The sequence below is a fragment of the Mus caroli genome, chromosome 2 (genome assembly GCF_900094665.2).
Source record: "Mus caroli chromosome 2, CAROLI_EIJ_v1.1, whole genome shotgun sequence".
Classification (NCBI taxonomy): Eukaryota; Metazoa; Chordata; class Mammalia; order Rodentia; family Muridae; genus Mus; species Mus caroli.
In genome coordinates, this window is record NC_034571.1 from 20,745,867 (window position 1) to 20,765,563 (window position 19,697).

At 41.9% G+C, this 19,697-nt stretch overlaps 1 protein-coding gene across 9 annotated transcripts in view; it reads right to left on the reverse strand.

The window, feature by feature from the left end:
* The window catches only part of Ehmt1 (euchromatic histone lysine methyltransferase 1), a 134,247-nt gene that overhangs the window by 68,794 nt on the left and 45,756 nt on the right, over nucleotides 1-19,697 (reverse strand). For 6 of the 9 annotated variants that reach the window (XM_029469706.1, XM_021185967.2, XM_029469690.1 and 3 more), the window contains exons 4-6: nucleotides 17,850-18,021; nucleotides 3,922-4,079; nucleotides 3,388-3,576 (exon numbers count right to left, since the gene is read on the reverse strand). In XM_029469706.1, coding sequence (XP_029325566.1) covers nucleotides 3,388-3,576; nucleotides 3,922-4,079; nucleotides 17,850-18,021 — 519 coding nt within the window. The remainder of the gene's footprint in view (nucleotides 1-3,387; nucleotides 3,577-3,921; nucleotides 4,080-17,849; nucleotides 18,022-19,697) is intronic. The other 3 variants (XM_021185975.2, XM_029469711.1, XM_021185985.2) reach the window with 2 other exon arrangements.

The following is a 19,697-nucleotide window of genomic DNA, read 5'->3' on the forward strand; positions in this document are numbered from 1 at the left end:
CTTTCTAGGGTTTGCCAGGATTTTAAGGAGATGTCTATGTCTATGACCACATGGAAGTGTGACTCAATGGCTGTAATACTTTCTAGGGTTTGCCACGATTTTAAGGAGCATTTTTATGTTCTCTCCTTTCCTTTTAAATATTAAATTTTCTTTCTGGCTTTTTTCTTATAGCATCAGTCAAGACAGTCAATGTTATTCTCCTTGTGTTAAAGCTAAAAGCAGCAAACTGACCCTCATTTTATGACTGATGATCAAAATGCTTTCAATTTTCATCATTAAATATAACCTTCATTGAAGGACTCTGGTACTTTGTGAGTTTTATTTAAAGTTTTCTTCTAATTCATTGGACAGTTGTTTTGTTTAATTTTAAACGTGACTGAACAATGTAACTACCAATTAGAAAAGGTGATATACAGAAATGGATAGATCACTTTTAAAACACTGCTTAACAATTACACATATGGCACATGTAAGGAAGAAAACACATAAGTTGAAATTCCAAGGGAAAGGGAGAGAAAAGAGTACTAGTTGGTTGTCAGGCAGTGGTGGCACACAACTATTCCTAGCACACAGGAGGCCGAGGCAGAAGGATCTCTATGAACTCCAGACCAGCCTGGTCTACAGAAGGAGTTCCAGAACAGCCAAGGCTCCACAGAGAAACCCTTTCACCACAACCACTCCCTCCTTGCCAAAAAACAAAACAACAACAAACAAACAAAACACACACACACACACAAAAACAGTAACAACAAAAGAGCACTAGTGGGCAAAGAATAAACCAGAAGTAAGGAACCAAATGTGGTGCAGCTAAAAGCTGTGCTCAGTGGGCAGAGGAAGCTGCTCTCCTTATAAAAACAGCAGGAAACAACAGCACCTCCAGCTTTTCAGTTAAGGCACTTAAAACAGCCAGTGTGCCCAAGTGTATCTAATTTAGCTTCTAATCCACACAACTAGATGACAATCCAATCTTACTAGGACTCGGCAAGCCCACACTAGAAGATGATCTTGTGCTGACTACATAAACAGGAATCATTTCAGAATCCAAGACCTTCTACAAAATGAGAAAAGGCAGGCAACTTAATATCTACTAGATAAATGGCTGATACTTGATCAGGTTCTTCACAAAAGAGACCATCTGTGGTGGTTTGAATAAGAATGGCCCCCACGGGTTTATAGATTTGAATGCTTAGTCAATGGAGATTAGCACTATTTGAAAGGATTATAAGAATTAGGAGGTGTGGCCTTGTTGGAGGAAGTGTGTCACCGGGGGTGGGCTTTAAGATTTCAAAAGCCCACACTAGGCCCAGACTCCCTTCTACCAGATATGAATCCAGATAAGCTACTTCTCCAGCACCAGGGACACCATGCTCCCCACATGATAGTGGGCTAACCCCTCTGAAAGTATAAGTAAGCCCCAATTAAATGCTTGCTTTAATAAGAGTTGCCAGAATCATTGCATGTCTTCACAGCAACAGAACAGTGACTAAGACAATATACAAATGGAAAACAAACATAGAAATCTTCAATCTTGTAGAAATCAGGAAAATGTGCATTAAAACTATAATGTTCTAACACTATGTACTCTCTGAATGGAGAGTGGCAAGACTGGCAAACCAGCACAATGGGCAAGATGGGCAGAAGCGGGTGGCAGAGCTATAAATGCCTGCAATCCTCTTCACACCAGTATAGCAGTGTCTGTGGATTAACAGGCACAGTGACCTGCTCCCAGTTTGCACCAGGGAATGACTTATGCATAGGCTATTGGTGGAACTGTCCCATCAAACAGCCTTAGATACAATGCCATAGAGAGTGTAATGGACATCTCTCTACATAGGGATAAAACACCATCAAGGGACACTGTATCATGGTGGTACTTAAGCACAGCACCTCAGGATCCCTATACGCTCTTAAAGGATTACGAAGAACTACGAAGCACTGCTGTTCATTTGCCTACTGATATTTATTCCAGTAGTTTCAGGTTGAGAATGTTCAAATTAGAAGAAGAGTTAAGTCATCAATGCAAGGACAGCAACACAAGTATGTCTCTAAGGACAAAAGAAGCAGACATCTGAGCACACGATGATAGTTCCAGTCTTACAGATCTCTTTAAACAGTTTCAGAGATCCCCAGACCACCCGAATTCTACAAGAATGAAAATGAACAACAGTCTAAACATAGTGGGTGAGACAAGCCATACAGCAACAAGAAAATAAACAAAAAGGATGCACTGTGAGTTCTGCTCATGTAAGAACAAAAAACTGAGCACAATTTTAGTGCTGGCACTTAGAAGGAGGCATTTCTTTTTTCCTTTTGTTTTGGTTTGTTTTGGTTTCTCAAGACAGGGTTTCTTTGTATAGCCTTGGCTGTCCTGGAACTCACTTTGTAGAGGCTGGCCTCCCAAGTGCTGGAATTAAAGGAGTGCGCCACCACTGCCCGGTTGAAAGAGGCATTTATTGCCTATTTAATTATATGATGGGATCTCGGAATGCAATGCTGACTAGTCTCAAAGTCTTAGGCTCCATTAATCCTATTGCTTCAATCCTCCAAGCATCTGAGACTATAGGTACATGACATCATGTCTGACTTATTATTGAAAATGCCAGTTGGAAGCCAGACATTCGTGGTGCATGTTTTTAATCCCAGCACTAGGGAGAAAGAGACAGGTATATCTCTGAGTTTGAGGCCAGCCTGGTCTACAGAGTGACTTAGTTCTTAGACAGCCAGGGCTACACAGAGAGGAAAGAGTGGGAAGGGGGTAGGGGGAGGGAGCGATGGGGGCGGGGAGGCTATGTGTATATACATTCTTTGGCTTTTCTTTGTTAATTTAGTAAGTCAAGTTAAGAATTCCTAGGAATCAATTCAATTTTTTCTGGCCATTACTGTTATAGCACACAGCTGTATGTGACTACTATTAGGGATTTTATGGGAATGTTGTCTCAGAATGCACAACAATGCTTTTTCTATCTTTAGTCTTCAAAAATAGTTTACATAACAAAACCACTACTGACTCAATGAGATTTACTCTAGCCATCTTATTCTGTTTTCCACTAATTACATTTGCTTTTGATCTACCTTTTGTTTCTTCATTCTTCTGCTGGCTGACAGATATTTGTTTTCTTCTTTTTCATGTTTTGGAGATGGGGTATTACTATGTAGTTCTGGCAGGCATGAAACTCACTATATAGACCAGGCTAGCCTTGAACTCAGGGCTCTGCCTGCCTCTACCTCCTGAGCCACCATGCCCAGCTACTTAATTTTTTTATAAATGTTAAATAAAAAGGAAAAAAAAAAATCAGCAGCACATAAGAATGCCCAGAATCTTAGAAGCTACAGTGGACTTCGTGGTTTTGCTCACTAGCGCCACCACCTGGGAAAGTGGATTTCTACCTTTGCAGCCCGGTCAGTCTCAGACATGCTCTCTTTAGAAGTCCTACTGTCCTCGGTGGGAAATGCAGCAGCTTGCTCAGCTCCATGGTCCTCATCATCCTCCAGCTCATCGGAGTCTTCATCTTCTGAGTCCATCTCCAAGCTCTCGCCATTTACATGCAGGGCACTATCATCTAAGGCTTTCTCACCCTGGAACACAGCAGTTCACACTTCTCAGGAGTACTGCTGTCCAGCACATGAAAACTTGACTGACTCACTAAGAACTGACAGATGGAAAGGTCTGCCAGTACTGGGGTGCAATGGCAACTACCAGCCGAAGAAGCCGGCAGGAAGGATCCCTGGAGCATGTGTCAGCAATCCACCTACACGAGGCTATGCTATAGCAGAAGAGCTCAAGAACTCCAGTTCCTTTTATAGTGATTAAGGTCATTAAATTAGTAATGACCTCAACAGAATGTTCTTTTGGCCAGGAACTTTGGAACCAGGAATACACTTCCAAGAATATATGGCAAACAATCCCTGCATCCCTCTTACCTTGGCGCCCACAGTGGAATGGGTTATGCTTTTAAACATCTCAATCACCGTCCTCTGTTTTAATACTTTGGTCTTTTTCTTGGGAACTAAACTATAGGTTCCCATTCTTCGTTTTTTCTTCCGAGATACTGCAGCTGCTAAAACAAAAGGCAAGCAAGCTAAAAAAAAAAAAGTCAAAGGGGGACAAAAAAGGAAAAGAAATACCATTCAAATGTTTTTAGAGGTAAAAGACAGGCTATAAAATGTATTACAAAAAATCATCAGTAAACCATCTCTCTTTAGACACATTTCTTTTTTTTTTTTTTTTTTAAGACACATTTCTATAGGCATCACCAACACAAGAGTACAGTGGGCATTCCTTACTTGAGACAAATTGAAGGGGAAGCTGAAAGAAGACCAGGAAAACCAGAAATCATCAGAAACAAGGCCTTAAGACCTGCCTTAAATACAGGAAGGTCTGCCTTGAAAAGTCCCCTCCATTCTTCTTATGCCTGAAGGAAGTATGCCTGCACCAGGGAGGACTGAAGACTGAGAAGGAAGACCACTCACTATGGAGTGGACCCACCTAGCCTTCCAGAATACAGAAACCTCACTGTGGCTTCTCTGTATATCCATTTTCTGGGACCTTTTCCTAACCAATGAAGCATTAAACAGAAAGATTTTCCCTGAATACTGTGCAGCTTACTTTAACAGTCGGCTCTGCTGGGCGGTGGTGGTGCATGCCTTTAATCCCATCACTTGGGTGGCAGAGGCAGGTGGATTTCTGAGTTTGAGGCCAGCCTGGTCTACAGAGTGAGTTCCAGGACAGCCAGGGCTATACAGAGAAACCCTGTCTCTAAAAAAAAAAAAAAAAAAAAAAAAAAAAAAAAAAAAAACCAAAACAAAACAACAGTCGGCTCTGGGGGCTTAAAGTATTGTTTAAACAAGAAGTGGCAACAAGAAAACAGAGAGGGGTTCTCGGAAACCCTAGACCTTTTTAAACAAAACAGCACAAGGATGAACTCTTTACATAAGGAGATTCTCTGTAGTTTTTGGTTTTGTTTTTTTAACTGTTTAATTCTAAGGTCAAAGATCACCAATGTAGCATAGAGTAACCTACTGGAAGCCTGAGTAAAAGTACATGTTTTGATTCTAAAACAAAGGGAAAAAAAAAGAACGGAGAACATGCACAAGTATGAACCGTCTAAAATGAGTGAAAATGCTTGCAGCACCATCTCCATATCCAACGACTCCATATTAAGAAAAGGCTACAGGGAGCCAATCTCTCTCATGGGCAAGAGATAACTATAAGCACTTCTCAGTAGTGTCTGATCTTCTCAGAAATTTCTTTTTTTTAAACGCATTACAGTAACCTATGATAATCAATGTAACAGAGCAGGGCACTGTGATAGGATCTATTAACCACCTAGGCATTTATAAATAGGTGGCTGAAGGAAAATAAAGAGGGGAAGGGTGAATGCTGCTGCCATGTGCCAACAGAGGCCTTCACAGTACCCAGATGGAGGATCCAGACCCAGAGTCAGATGACTGGGATCAAGACTGGCAAGGAGCAGGAGAGGAAAATCATTATGAACTCGGGCAATATAGAAAGGACTCAAGGAGCCGGGCATGGTGGCACACGCCTTTAATCCCAGCACTCGGGAGGCAGAGGCAGGCGGATTTCTGAGTTCGAGGCCAGCCTGGTCTACAAAGTGAGTTCCAGGACAGCCAGAGTTACACAGAGAAACTCTGTTGGGGCGGGAGGGAAGGGGGGGCGGGGAGGAAGGAAGGGCTTGAGGGATGCTGTCTGGTACACAAGAACATTCAAACAGGAATGGCAATGTGGTGGTTTGACTGAGATATCCCCATACATACTGATACATTTGAATATTTGGCTCCTAATTAGTAGCAATTTGAGTATTAAGAAGTGACCTTGTTGGAGGAGATCTGTCAATGGGGGCAAGTCTTAAAATTTTCAGACACCTCTGAGCCATTCCACAGCATCATCCTCAGTATGTGCTCTCTTGTTTGTAGATCAAGATGTGAGTTCTCAGCTACTCCAGTGTTATTTCTGCCTGTGGCCATGCTCCCTGTCATAATAGGAACTGTAAGCCCAAAATAAACTAACTGCTATAAGTTGCCTTGGTCATGGTATTGTATCATAGCAATAGAAAAGTAACTAAGGCAGTAAAGGAACTCATGACACTAGCCAGCATCTCCAGGACACTGTAAGATACACCACAAGCAGGGAAGGCTAACAGAAAGGTATTAAATGCAGTCAGTGTGGTGGAGGTATGGGGTGGGGACAGGCCTCAACAAGTAAAGTGCTTCTCTAGAAGCCTGATGACCTGTGTTTAAACCTAGAACCCAGGTAAAGGTGAAGATGAAAATCAACCCCTCAAAGTTTTCCTTCAGCCTCAATATGCACACTGTGGCAAGCCATGCACATCCACATCACATATACATGATGATAAAGTTTTGGGTTTTTTAAGAGGAAAAGGAGAAAGAGGAGGAAGGCAGGCAGGCAGGCAGGCAAGCAAGCTGTTCCAGGTTCCAGAAAGTAGACAGGGCTAACAAGAAGTGAGGGGAAGAGAAGCTAGGTGCACAAGAAAACTCTCCCTAAGACCACAAAAGCCACTGTTACAGTCTTCAAGAGATTTATGCCAGAGCTGGCCTTATTCCTGGAAACAAGCCACAAAGTACTGAGTTAACCCCACCTTTCCCTTGCTTGGCCCCCACCAGCCCACACAGAGCCCAAACAGCCAAGTGCATTTACAGAACTTCCCATCTGAAAATTCCAAAAATGACCGGCCACATGGTACAGGGGAGTTTCTCCCTGAAAGTTCCACTACAGCATAGGAATAATCCATAATGTCCACTTACGGTTGGAATTAGTTCTCTTTTTAGGGATTGGGTTCAAGAAATGCATCGCATAAAACATGTCTTAGTTAAACTTAGTATTACTGTAACAGAGATAGCATGACCTAGGCAACTTATTTGGTTTTGGGGTTTTTTGTTGGTGGTGGTGGTGGTTTTTTTCGAGACAGGGTTTCTCTGTATAGCCCTGGCTGTCCTGGAACTCACTTTGTAGACCAGGCTGGCCTCAGACTCAGAAATCCACCTGCCTCTGCCTCCCGAGTGCTGGGATTAAAGGTGTGCGCCACAAGAAAGGATTTAATTGGGGCCTTACTAATGAAAGAGACAAAGACAGACAAACAGACACTGGGCCTGGTGTGAGCTTTCGAAACCTCAAAGGCCACCCTCAATGACATTACCTCTCCATAAATGCCACACCTCATAACCATTCTTAAACAGCCTGAGGACACGAGGATTCAAATCCATAAGGATTCTAACTCAAGCCAACACAGACTCTTACTCATCACTGGACAGTTCACTGATACTAAACATGTTCCTGAGTTTTAACAACCATCCTCACATTCATCTCCACAGCTCTTTACGTCTTGTGAAACTCAGCTCTGTTGCCATTAAACACCAACTCCACAATCTCCAATTCCTTAGCCAATAACATCTAGTACTGTACTGTCTTCATGACTTCAACTACTATAGAGACCCTATATGAATGGAATCATGGATTTGTCCTTGGCTTGTTCCACTTACTATCCTAAAAGTTCACCCATCCTGAACCATACTGCAACATTTCTTCCCATTTTAAAATGAGCACTATTCTGCCGTATGCACATTTGTTCCCCCATCATACACTGATAGACACCTGGGTGGTTGCCACCTTTTAGTTACACTGACAATGCTATGAATGTAGATGTGCAACTATTTGCTTGAATCCCTGATTTCAATTATTTTAAGTATATATCAGAGTAAAGCTACAAGATCCACAGTCATACATATTTAATCTCTGAAGGAGCTACTACACTGTTTTCCACAACAGATGTATTATTTACATCCTAATCACAGTACATAAGGGTTCCACTGACCTAATCACTAATTGTTTTTTAATGTGTAAGGTAGTATTGCTATTTGGTTGATTTGTATTTCTGTTGAGCATTTGTTCATCTGGCTGTCTGCATATCATCATCAAATGAATGTCTATTCACACCCTAGATTCACAGGAGCAGAAGGGTTGGTCAGCAGTTAAGAGCACTTTCTATTCTTCTAGAGAACATAAGTTAAATTCCCAGAACCCATATCTGACAGCTCACAAACACCTGTAATTCTAGTTCAAAGCCCTCTTCTGGCTTCTGTGGACCCACACATGACATTAAAATACATATATACAAAGATGAATAAACATTAAAAATAGGGGCTGGAGAGCATTTATTGAGCACTGGCTGCTCTTCCAAAGGTCCTGAGTTCAATTCCCAGCACCCACATGGTGGTTCATCCACATGGGATCTGATGGACTCTTCTGCCATGCAGGTGTACATGCTGCTGAGCAATCACACATAAATAAAATAAACAAAAAAAAAAATTAAAAGAGTAATTTTAAAAAGTAAAAATAGATCTTTTTCCCCCATAGTTCCTTTGAGGCTAGAGAGGGCTCAGAGACTAAGAGCACTGACTATTCTTTTATAGGGCATGAGATATGGCCTAGCAGTTAAGAAAATCTGCTGTCCTTGCAAAGAAAGGGTCCAGGTAAGACTCCACGTAACTGGTGGCTCAGACATATGTAATTCCAGTCTCAGGGGATCTGACACCCTCTCCCAAGCTCCATAGGTACTGCAATCACATGGTGCAGACAGACAGGGTGACTGTTTCACTGCTATTGAATTACAAGACTTCTTCATGTGTAATACAGAGACCAATTTCATGTCAGAAGATAAAAGTTTTCAAATAATTTTGGCCCATTCTATGGACTGGACTTTTCTTCAGAGTATATTCTGACATAGAGAACTTGTTAATTCTCAAAGTTCAATCTATCATTATTTAACTGTTTAAATTTGGGTTGCTTGTGTTTTGGTATTGTATTAATCAGGGCTCTCTAAGGGAACAGAATTGATAGAATATATATGGGACTTATTAGAATAGCTGACATGATGTGATCCAGCTACTCTAACACAACAGAAGGTCCCAAAATCCAGTATGTTTTTAGTCCACAAGACTGGACATCTCAGCTGGTCTTCAGTACATGCCAGAAGCCCAAAGAAGACAGTGAAGAAATGGGACTTACAGTGAGATCAAGAGCAAGCAGGCAAAGAAAGCAAGCAAGCTTCCTTCCTCCATGCCCTTATATAGGCTGCTAGCAGGTGTGGCCCAGATTAAAGGTGGATTTTTTCCCACCTAAAAAGATCTGGACGAAAACTGTAACTTGCTACTTTAAAGATCCAGATTAGATGTGGATCTACCCACTTCAAAAGAGTTTATGTGCTCAGCCATTTACATTTTAGTTAATTCTGCATGTAGCCAAGTTGACAACCAAGAATAGCACTGACAAGGCCAGACATCTTGTCAGTATAACACAGAATCATATCTCCTTATGTCATGCTTAGTTTCCAAGAGAAAACGATAACCAGGTCGTAATTATGCCTACCATGATATAATCACCCCTTGTGTACAACTGCAATTATACATTTAGGATAGGTAGCAATGTTCCTTGAGGAATATTATTTTAGTATCTCAAACTTAAAATATGATAACCACTGGTATTCTAATTTATTTTACATTATTAAGAAATCGAAGAAAACAATTATCTGTACAAATACATTCTTATACACCTTATTCTGCAAACTGGTCATAGGCCTTAGCTTGGTAAAACCCACCTTGCCCTAAAACCCATTCTGTATTTCCTCCAATCTTAGCAAGCACAACAGGTCTTGGCTCTTTCCCTAGAGGAATGAATGACCTACACTTTCATTCCTAAAGAGTCTGTACACTTAATTATCCTGCTTGAATTAGGTTGCTGAATTTACCATTCACTTTAATCACGGGATATGGCTAGCTTTAAAGGATCTCCTGCACTCCAAACCTAATCTTTCTTACCTCCACTGTGGAGAAGCAATCCAATTTCCCCCTACTAATCTGATCAGTCACCATTCCTAATACTGCTGTTCCTTTCTTGGTCTGTTCCCTTAAGGGCATCAGAAGCCCAAACTAGACAGGAGGAAGTCTGAGCTTCCAGTTCAATGAAATGTTTGTTATGAGGCAAGAACACTTCTCCTTCTAGACACTTCAGGGCCAGCATAACTTAAGGTACTTGGAACAAGAAGCAAAACATTTCCTAAGGAGTCACTAGGAGAGATAGTGAGTGGAACTATTCCCTTGATTCTTAGACCCTAAAGGTCCTGGTTATGTTATGTCATATGTTGAACGCGGTCATATGTTGGATGCTGATATAAAACATATACCACTTACTGGTGATCACTACCCCATCCCTTCAGGTTGTGCCTAATTAGCGCTATAACTGTTTTCAAAGGGCCATTCCAACTTTCTAGCAGGCCAGCTGTTTCTGGATGGTAGAGAACATGGTAATACCAGTGGATTCCATAATCATGGGCCCACTGCCACACTTCTCTGGCTGTGAAATGAGTTTCTAGGTCAAAAGAAGTACTGTATCAAATAACATATGGTGGATAAGGCATTCTGTAAGTTCACCGATGGTCGTTTTGGCAGAAACATTACATGCAAGAAAGGCAAATACATAAGTAGAATAAGCATCTACTCCAGCAAGAACAAAACACTGTCATTTGAACAGAAGAGGTTGAATATAGTCAACTTGTTACCAGGTTGCTTGTTGGTCACCTAGGAAACAGTGCCATATCTGGCACTCATAGCCAGGTAGGTCCTAGTGAGAGCAAGTCCATGTTGTCAAGCCCATGCATAACCCCCACCTGTGCCATCATGACTACTTTGTTCATTGCCCATGGGCCCACTGGACAATGACAGGAATGGCTGGGGAAAGAGTCTGACTGTCCACAGAATGGTCATCCTATCTACTTGATTACTGACCCCCTCCTCAGCTGAAGTCACCATCTGATAAGCATTTACATGGGACACTTATAACTAGAGACACAAATATCTTCACATACTCTGCCCATATGGAGAGATCTAGTCACATATTTCTTTGCCAGATGTCTTTCTCAATTTTCTAACCATGGTCTTCCCAAGACCCTAACCATCCAGCCAATCTATTAACTACAGCGCCATGTACTAGTGAACAATTACACATCTAGGCATTTCTACTTCCAAACAAAATATATAACCATGTGTACCACCTGAAGTTCTGCCCACTGTGAAGATTCCCCTTCACCAGTGTCTTTTAGCCTTGTCCCAGAAAGGGGTTGTAATGCTGCAGCTGTGCAGTTTTGGGTGGTGCCTGAACAGTATGAAGAACCACAGGTTGGCAGGCCCTAGTCTTCTTTTCCTCAGTCAATAGATCATAATACACCATGCGGCTATAAATGCCCATCTGGCAGCAGACAGTATTATAATGGGAGTAGAAACCATAGGTTTTTGAGCAACTTCATGTAACTTGTTTGTGCCTTCAGAACCTGGTCAGGTTTAGTCACTTCCACTTGATAACAGATTGCTGCTGTGCATGTCCTACTTTATGACTTAGCATCAGATAACAACCAGCCCATGATGGTAGCTCAGGTCACATGGTAACTTGGCCAGTTGTCAAATGTTCAATTTTCACAAAAGCCCAATAGCAGGCCAAGAACTGTTTTTCAATGGGACAATTTGCACTAATTTCTGCAATTCTCCCAGGGATGCAATAATGTTTTTGATTCACTCTTTTCCCTAGCAAAGGAAGGCTAAAGATTTGCATCTAGCCTTTCCAACTATAACAGCCCTCACTCCACAGGTCAGGGAACCAATGTGAGGATTCTGCCAACTTCTAAGTCTATCTATCCCAGTGATACATTCTGGGGCTGGGGAAATAACCACAAGATGAACTCAGGGACCCACTAGACCTACTGTGAGTCAGACTTCAGCAAGAACTCCATTAATCACCAGGCCTCCATAAGCCCCCATTTTAACTGGAGGACACAATGTTTCTTGGGATCTCCCGGAACCAGTGTCAATTCACAACCAGTATCAAGTAGACTCTGGAGAGTCTGATCGTTTCCTTTCTCCCCAGTATGCAGTTACCCGTGAAAAGGCCATACATAGGTCTCTCTGGGCAAGGACTGGGGAAAGGCTAACAGTGAAATTTTTCGTTACTTTATCAAGGTCCTTCCTCAGGGAAATCTGGGCATCCCTACATTTAAGGGATTCTGGGTCGGCAAACTGCCTCAAGTCTGGAAATTGGATCACTTTTGCCATCATCCATTGTGGCCTTTCTTTTATTTGAGAATTTTTTCACTTATACAGATCAAACAAAACTTCAGTAGGCTTCTTATCTATTTCGGGCCTGGAAACACCATGACTGATTACAGTACCAAAGGTCCAGATGAGTGATGCCATTGCTGAGTTCACTTTGCCTGTCCTGACCATTTCGGGTCCGCCATTACTCACGGTCAGACATTGTTTTGTCTCTGCTGCCCATTATGACATCTACAATCAGCTTGCCTTTCATGACTCACTGCAGCCATCTGGCCCCTGCTACCCTGGGCCCAAGTCAACCTACAGCATTTAATACATTCAACTGAGCAGCCGCCATCTCCAGCCCTCCAGTCTGGCACAAGAAAAAGGACAATAAAGCTCTTCAAGTGCTGGTGCTCCTCTCAATACTGTGCACCTTACAGGATTCATGAAGGGCTTGTCTTCTGGGCCTTCCCATTGTGGAGGATATCGTTTACACAGTATACCCACTCTAGCACTGCAACTTCCTGAGCCTTAAAATCCCTTCATCAACACTCAGCCAAGGGATAGCAAGCATCTCCAACTCCTTTTCAGTGGCCATTTTTTGACAAATGCTTCAGCCAACCTTTCAAACTGCAGGGACCAAGTGTTGTAAGGATAAATAAATACCTTTCACCTTAGACAAATATATCTGCATGCCCCATATCACTAGACTCCCAAATTTTCAGAGGTAGAATGCCCTTAAATTTTGGTTGGATTTATTTCCCGTCCTCTGAGGAGTATACTTGGTACCAACAAATTCAACGTGGTTACTGCCTCCTGCTCACGTAGTCCAATCAGCATAATGTCATCGATATAGTATACCAATGTGATACTGGCTGGTCATCCAGGGAAATGAGCCATATCTGAGACTGTTAGCCTCTGTTATTGGCAGAACTGGAGAGACTAGATAGATGCCTTCCTAAATTAATCGTATTCGACTTTACTTACTGAGGGAGGGTCTCTAATTGAGTTTACCAATTGAGCTAATCTAGCTAGTTTTAGAAACTCTGTCTCTTCAACTGCTAGCATTATAAGCAGGTACCTCTCTAGCTTTTATGTGGGGCTGATGATCTGAATGCCTATGCACTGAGCCATTGTCCTCTGTTTGCTTCCCATATTCACTGTCTGGCCTGTGCTGCACTGAAGGGGATACACAGGGTCCCCACCCTCTGCCAGTAAAGGTTTTTTCACATCTGACTGAAGGATTAGATACAGGAATGTGGACTTAGATCTTCCTGAGGTAGAAATCAACTACCTAATATACCTTGTCTACAATTTCAGGCATAAAGTGTACTTTTAGCCAAGGGGAATCTGCTCATCTCTGCTTGAGCTAAACTCACTGGTTCAACAGGAAGAAAAAGAACAGAGCCTTCTGTGATAATCATCATAGTACTATTAAAAATTAATGTCTAGAATCAGAGAGCCCTGATCCCCTGTGAACAAGGAGGCATCCAGAAGGATGCAATCATGAAAAGCAGAACAGGGTGGAAACTGTGCCAGCATTGCATCCGTAGACACACTTTCACAAAGGAGTAGCTCCCTTTGTGCCACACTAATAGTGGCCGTATATGCCTCCTTAACTTCTGTTTTTTCCCAGAAGCCTGCTGTAACACTCTCAAAGCTGGGCTTCTTCGATCCCAGTGACAACGGAAGACACAATGACAGCGATAAGGTGAGATGGCAATGCAGGGCCTGCTTCTCTCTGAGAAACACATGCAGACACAGACGTCCTGATTTCTTCATCCTGGGAAGTGGGACAAGCCCTCAAGTGGCAACAGAAAAACAACTTGGGCTAGAGAAGAATCTGTAACCAGAGAACCAAAACAAGTCAGCCAACTGCTGAAGCATACTACATTTACATTTTGAGGCTACTGCTTCAATAGGTGCAGGCTAACATGCTAATTAACCGCCAGCTTACAGGGAAAGAACACAACCTAAAGGAAAGGACAAGAAACAATAAATGGAAGGACTGATGAATAAATGGGACAACTAGTATTTAAAAGGTCCTATCGAAAAATAATGAAAGCACACAACATAAACACTGACTTTAACACTCCTTGCCATTCCTTATATACACAAGTATAACTCTATACAATTCAGGAAAGTGTAAGGTTTAGTCTTTTTTTTTTAAAGATTTATTTTATTTATATGAGTACACTATAGCTGTCTTCAGACACACAGCAGAAGAAGGCATCAGATCCCTTTACAGATGGTTGTGAGCTACCATGCAGGTGCTGGGAATTGAACTCAGGACCTTTGGAAGAGCAGTCAGTGCTCTTAACCACTGAGCCATCTCTCCAGCCCCAAAGTGTAAGGTTTAATCGTTCAAAACAAATAACATAGACAGCCAGAAACTGGGAGTGTGAAGTAAGATATAAACTGATGCTGCTTGCTAACTGCTATGCTCCAATTAAGACTGTAAGCTCCGTAGAAGCAATCAATATGGGCCAGCAAATGGAAAGGAGATGAACCTTGGACATCCAGTCCAACCATAAGATCTTTAGAAAATAATGGGCTATATGCATAGACTGGAGATAGGCAGCTGAGCAGTGAGTGCCCTTGACAGCCAAACCTAGGGAGATTCACATAATGAAATAATGATAGTAATAGAATAAAGCCTAGAGATTCATAAGAGAGTTTATAAATTGCTATGGCTTATTTATTTTGGTTGGCTTGTTTCTGAGTCAAGGTCTCAGATGGATCTTGACCTTGCAGTCTTCTTGGCTCAGCTTCTTAAGAATGCTGGGATTAAAGGTTTTGCCCCACCAAATACTTAGCTTCCAGTTTACATCTAAAAGATCTCAAAAAACTCCAAAAAGTCATGGGTTAAAGGTTAAATGGTGTTACTAAGAGGTAATGAGTCTTTATGGGACCCACTGAGGTCTTCACATCACTAAAGGCATGACTTCCAAGGAGACTTGATATTCAACCTAACTGAATCAGTAGGCTCCAAGTTTAACTAAGGTTGAAGGGAATGGAGAGATATCTCAGTGTTCACAAGTACTTCTTATTCTTGCAGAGGACCCATTTTTTTGGTTGTTGTTCCCAGAAACAAGTCAGCTCACAACCATCAGTGCCTTAAGATCTGTTCGATGCCCTCTTCTGGCCTTCTTGGACATCGTTTGCTCATGATACAGACATACATATAGGCAAAATACTTATACATATATAAATAAAATATTTTTAAAAGGTAGAGGACAACTGAAAAAGAAACTTAGTGTCAATCTCTAGCCCCCATACATGTAACACACACACACACACACACACACACACACACACACAGGATAGCTGGATGGGAAAATGAACTACCTCCTCTGTTGGAAAGGTAGCTTAACTAGAAGACAAAGAGAAATGGAGATAGAAATCTACCAAATGCCCTGATCTTGAAGGACCATTGCTTCTGAGGACAATTTAAGGGAATAGCAGCTTTTTAATATTTGGCCATAATAAATTAAAAAGTCACCAAATCATGCCTATAATTTAGTCTATGACCCAAACAGATCTGGAGAACTCTAACTAGGCAAAGCACATTAGACAGGTTCCACAAAACACCTAGATTGTGTTTCCCAAACTCACAACTAGGGACTACAAATGCTGGGAAAGTAGCAGAACATAACAAGCAGGTGGTTTAGGGCCCAGGGTGAGATTTGTTTAATTTGTATCAATAGGAAACTAGCAACGTTGGGCAGTATACTAAGATTAGATGATAATATTATAGTAAAATTAATTTCTGATTTTGATTACAACACAATACTTACTCAAAGAATATCCTTAGTTTTAGGAACATTATACCATTGCCTCTAGGGAAAACAATTAAACAGATTGAAGTACAAGTCTGTAACTAGCGCTTACATTGGTGGTTCAAAATAAAACAAAATACACACTAGAAAAGGTTGGCCTAATTAACTGTGCTTTTCAATAAAAGGAATAGAGGACATACTAGAATCCTTTGCAGTGTCCACAACTTTGCTGAAAATATGAAACTGCTTTAAAATGAAAGGTATTAGTTGTTAACGGAGGCACAATCCTGTTATCTCAATACTGAGAAAGCTAAGGCCGTAAGGAGAGTTCAAGGCCAGTCTGAGTAGTGAGTGGGAAAGAGAACATGAAAGGACAGAGAGGGGGCTGAAAAGAGAAGGGAGAAGAGAAAACGTAAAGAAAAAAGACCAGAAGAAAGGAAAGATAAAAATACTTTAAAGTTTAAAGGGGGGGGGGGGGAAGGGGCTGGGAAGGAGAGGCGGGAAGGATGACTGAGGGTTGGGGGGAGAAGCGGGAAGGATGACTAAGGTTTGGGGGATGGGGGGAAGCGGGAAGGATGACTGTGGGTTGGGAGTACTTGTTGTTGCAGAGGATCCACATTTGATCATCAACAGCAACAGCAGCTAAAACCACCCATAACTCCAGTTCCAAGGGACCCAACACCCTCTTCTGGCCTCCATGGGCATCAGGCATGCATGTGGTGGTGCAGAGACACACAGGCAAGCAAAACACTCATATACAGTGGAAGGAGGGAAAATATACATATACATACACACGCACGCGCACACACACACACACACACACACACACACACACACACACACGCAAAGAAAAAGACCAGTAGTAGCCAGTTAAACCTTTCTAAAATAAACCTTCCAGATCAATAACACTTCCAACTTAAAATCTTCCACTGGTTCATGATAGAAAGCGTAACTCATCTCCTCAGAAGAGCACAGTATGCACATATGCCATATAGACTAGTGAAAAAGAGCCTGACTGAATCTGAGGCATCTGTCACAGAGACATAGAAGGGGCCTGAGAGGTATCCTGTGGGGCCTCCTGTGCTATCTTACCTCAAATAAAATCCTCTCACTATTGGACGGGAAAGATGGGACATCAAGTAATCGCATGTATAGTTCTTGTAGAGGATTTAAGTTTGATTCCCAGCATCCAGGTCAGAGAACTCAAAACTGCCTATAATTCCAGTTCCAGAGGATCCAATCCCCTCTTTTGGCCTCCTTGGGCACCCTTACTCAGGTATACATATCCACACAGAAACAGAAACATAATTTTAAAAAAAATGAATAAAGAAGCTGAACATGATGGCACATGCCTTTAATTCTAGCACTTGAGAGGCAGAGGAAGGCAGATCTCTGAGTTGGAAGTCTACCTGGTCTACAGAGCTAATGCCAGGACACTTAGGGCTACAAAGAAAAACTCTGTCTGGAAAATATAAAATAAAACAATACCAATAATAAATCAGACATGAAATAAAATAAAAATAAATATAAGGAAAGCCTGACCGTCCCAATAATGAGCAAGCACTAGTCCGCTTCTCCCATTGAAAAAAAAAACCTGTAGTAAGCCCAGAATGATCGAAGTTCAATTAAACAGTTAGTAATGAACTCTAGAGCCCAAGGACAGCTATCTGTACCTGGGTCTAGCACCTTAGTACCTCCACCAGCACCTCACTGAGATTCACTGTCTTCCACTCGTATCTCGTAAGACCTCAGTAAGAAACATAATGTACATCTTGAGATTGAAAGCAAGTCAGGAGAACAAAATCAGTGTCATAAAGTCTTAAGGGCAGAGGGCTTCTTAGACATGCAAGGCTACCACCTTATCTCCAAAAATAGCCAGCGCTGACTGCCTGGAGAGCAACAAGACACACACATGGGCAGCAGGAGTGGGTGGCGATGGTTGACCCGATTTACCTGTCTGGGACTTTGTGGTGGCCATGTAGCACTGATTCTGAGGTAGCGACTGGTGGAGGGCTGGGAAGGTTGGTAAAAGCTGCTGTCGTCCACATTCAGAAATGTTTCTGCTGATATCCTCTTTTGGTTCCTTATGGTCTTGAACTTCTCTATGGTCTTTGCTGGCTGCATGCTTCAAACAAAGACAAGTAATTATGACTACTGCAGAAGTAGATGGTGAATGGAATAAAACGCATCCAAAAATCAATCCCTGTTTAAAAGATTCCCATTTACTGAGAGGCCATTACTGAGGAAGGCAGAAAGTCCACAAATCTGAGAAGTACGGCCATTTACAAAGAACCTAACTTGTGAACCATAGGAGTAGAACACTCAGACCTACCATCCTCTGCTGGATCAGATATGAGACAGCTGAGTTCACAGTTTAAATGCATCTCTAATAAACAGGTCATTTAATAATTCCTTTTTGCCACAAGAGTGCCATTCCATCCTAGATACCAACTGAGGAGACAAGAAGGAAGGTAGAGACTCTCAAAGCTAATTCCTTATTTTTGTAAGTTTTCCTAAGGGGTAGGTGATCTAAAATAATACATAGTCTTCACTGCTGAAGACTAGTGACTTGGAGACACTTAGATAAGAAGCCCACTAAAATTCACCAGGCAGTGACGGCACACACTGCATTAACTCCTGCACTAGGGAGGCAGAGGCAAACAAATCTTTCTGAGTTCAAGGACAGGTTGGTTCCAGGATAGTTACAGACTAGAGAAGCCCTGTCTTGAAAAAGAACAAAAAAGAAGCTAAGCTGTAGAAGTAGAGAAGTCTAGCATATTGCTGCTATACCTGCAGGGCAGTCAGAGACAGAGAGGCCAGGCTAGATTTCTCGGAGGATGCTTTGTCTCTTAAAAGTGGCGTCCAAGGGGCAGGGCCATCTCTCAATCTCCTTAACTGGTTTTTAGTCTAGCTTCCTGCAAAGCAGTAACCTACGATACCAATAACAAATCCCAAGTACTTAACACTCCTGCCCTTACTCCAGACTGCTTTTACACTACTAAACCTCCCTTCTATCTATGCTCACAAACTCACAGATGTTTAGGAGTGAATTTAAGCAATGTACAATTCAGCTTGAACTAAATTTTATTGTGCACACAAGTAACTGCCTAATAATGTAAGATATTCAAAGAGAAGGCTTTCTTCAGCATACACGGTTTTTGAGAACATAAAATATCTACATATAAAAGAATGAAGTATAACAGGTATGGTGGTAAAGGACTTTAATCCCAGCATGCTGGGAGGCAGAGATAGATGGATCTAGGCCAGGGCCTAGTGAGGCCCTGTCCTTAAAGAAGGAGAAACGATGGAGAGATGGCTCAGTAGTTAAGAGCTCTGGCTACTCTTACAGAGGACCCTACTTCAATTTCCAGAAGCCACATCATAGCTTACAACCATTTGTAATTCCAATCCAAGGGACACTCTCTTCTGGTCTCTGTGGGTTCTGCATGCACATAGTACACAGATATGGATGCAGGCAAAACATGTATACACATAAAATAAAATAAAATAAAATAAAATAAAATAAAAGGTGTTTTAAAAGTGAAAAGAAAAGTATCTAAGGGCTGGCGAGATGGCTCAGTGGGTAAGAGCACTGACTGCTCTTCCGAAGGTCCTGAGTTCAAATCCCAGCAACCACATGGTGGCTCACAACCATCTATAACAAGACCTGACACCCTCTTCTGGAGTGTCTGAAGATAGCTACAGCATACTTACATAGTAAATAAATAAATAAATCTAGAAAGAAAGAGAGAGAGGAGAGAGAGGAGAGAGAGGAGAGAGAGGAGAGAGAGGAGAGAGGAG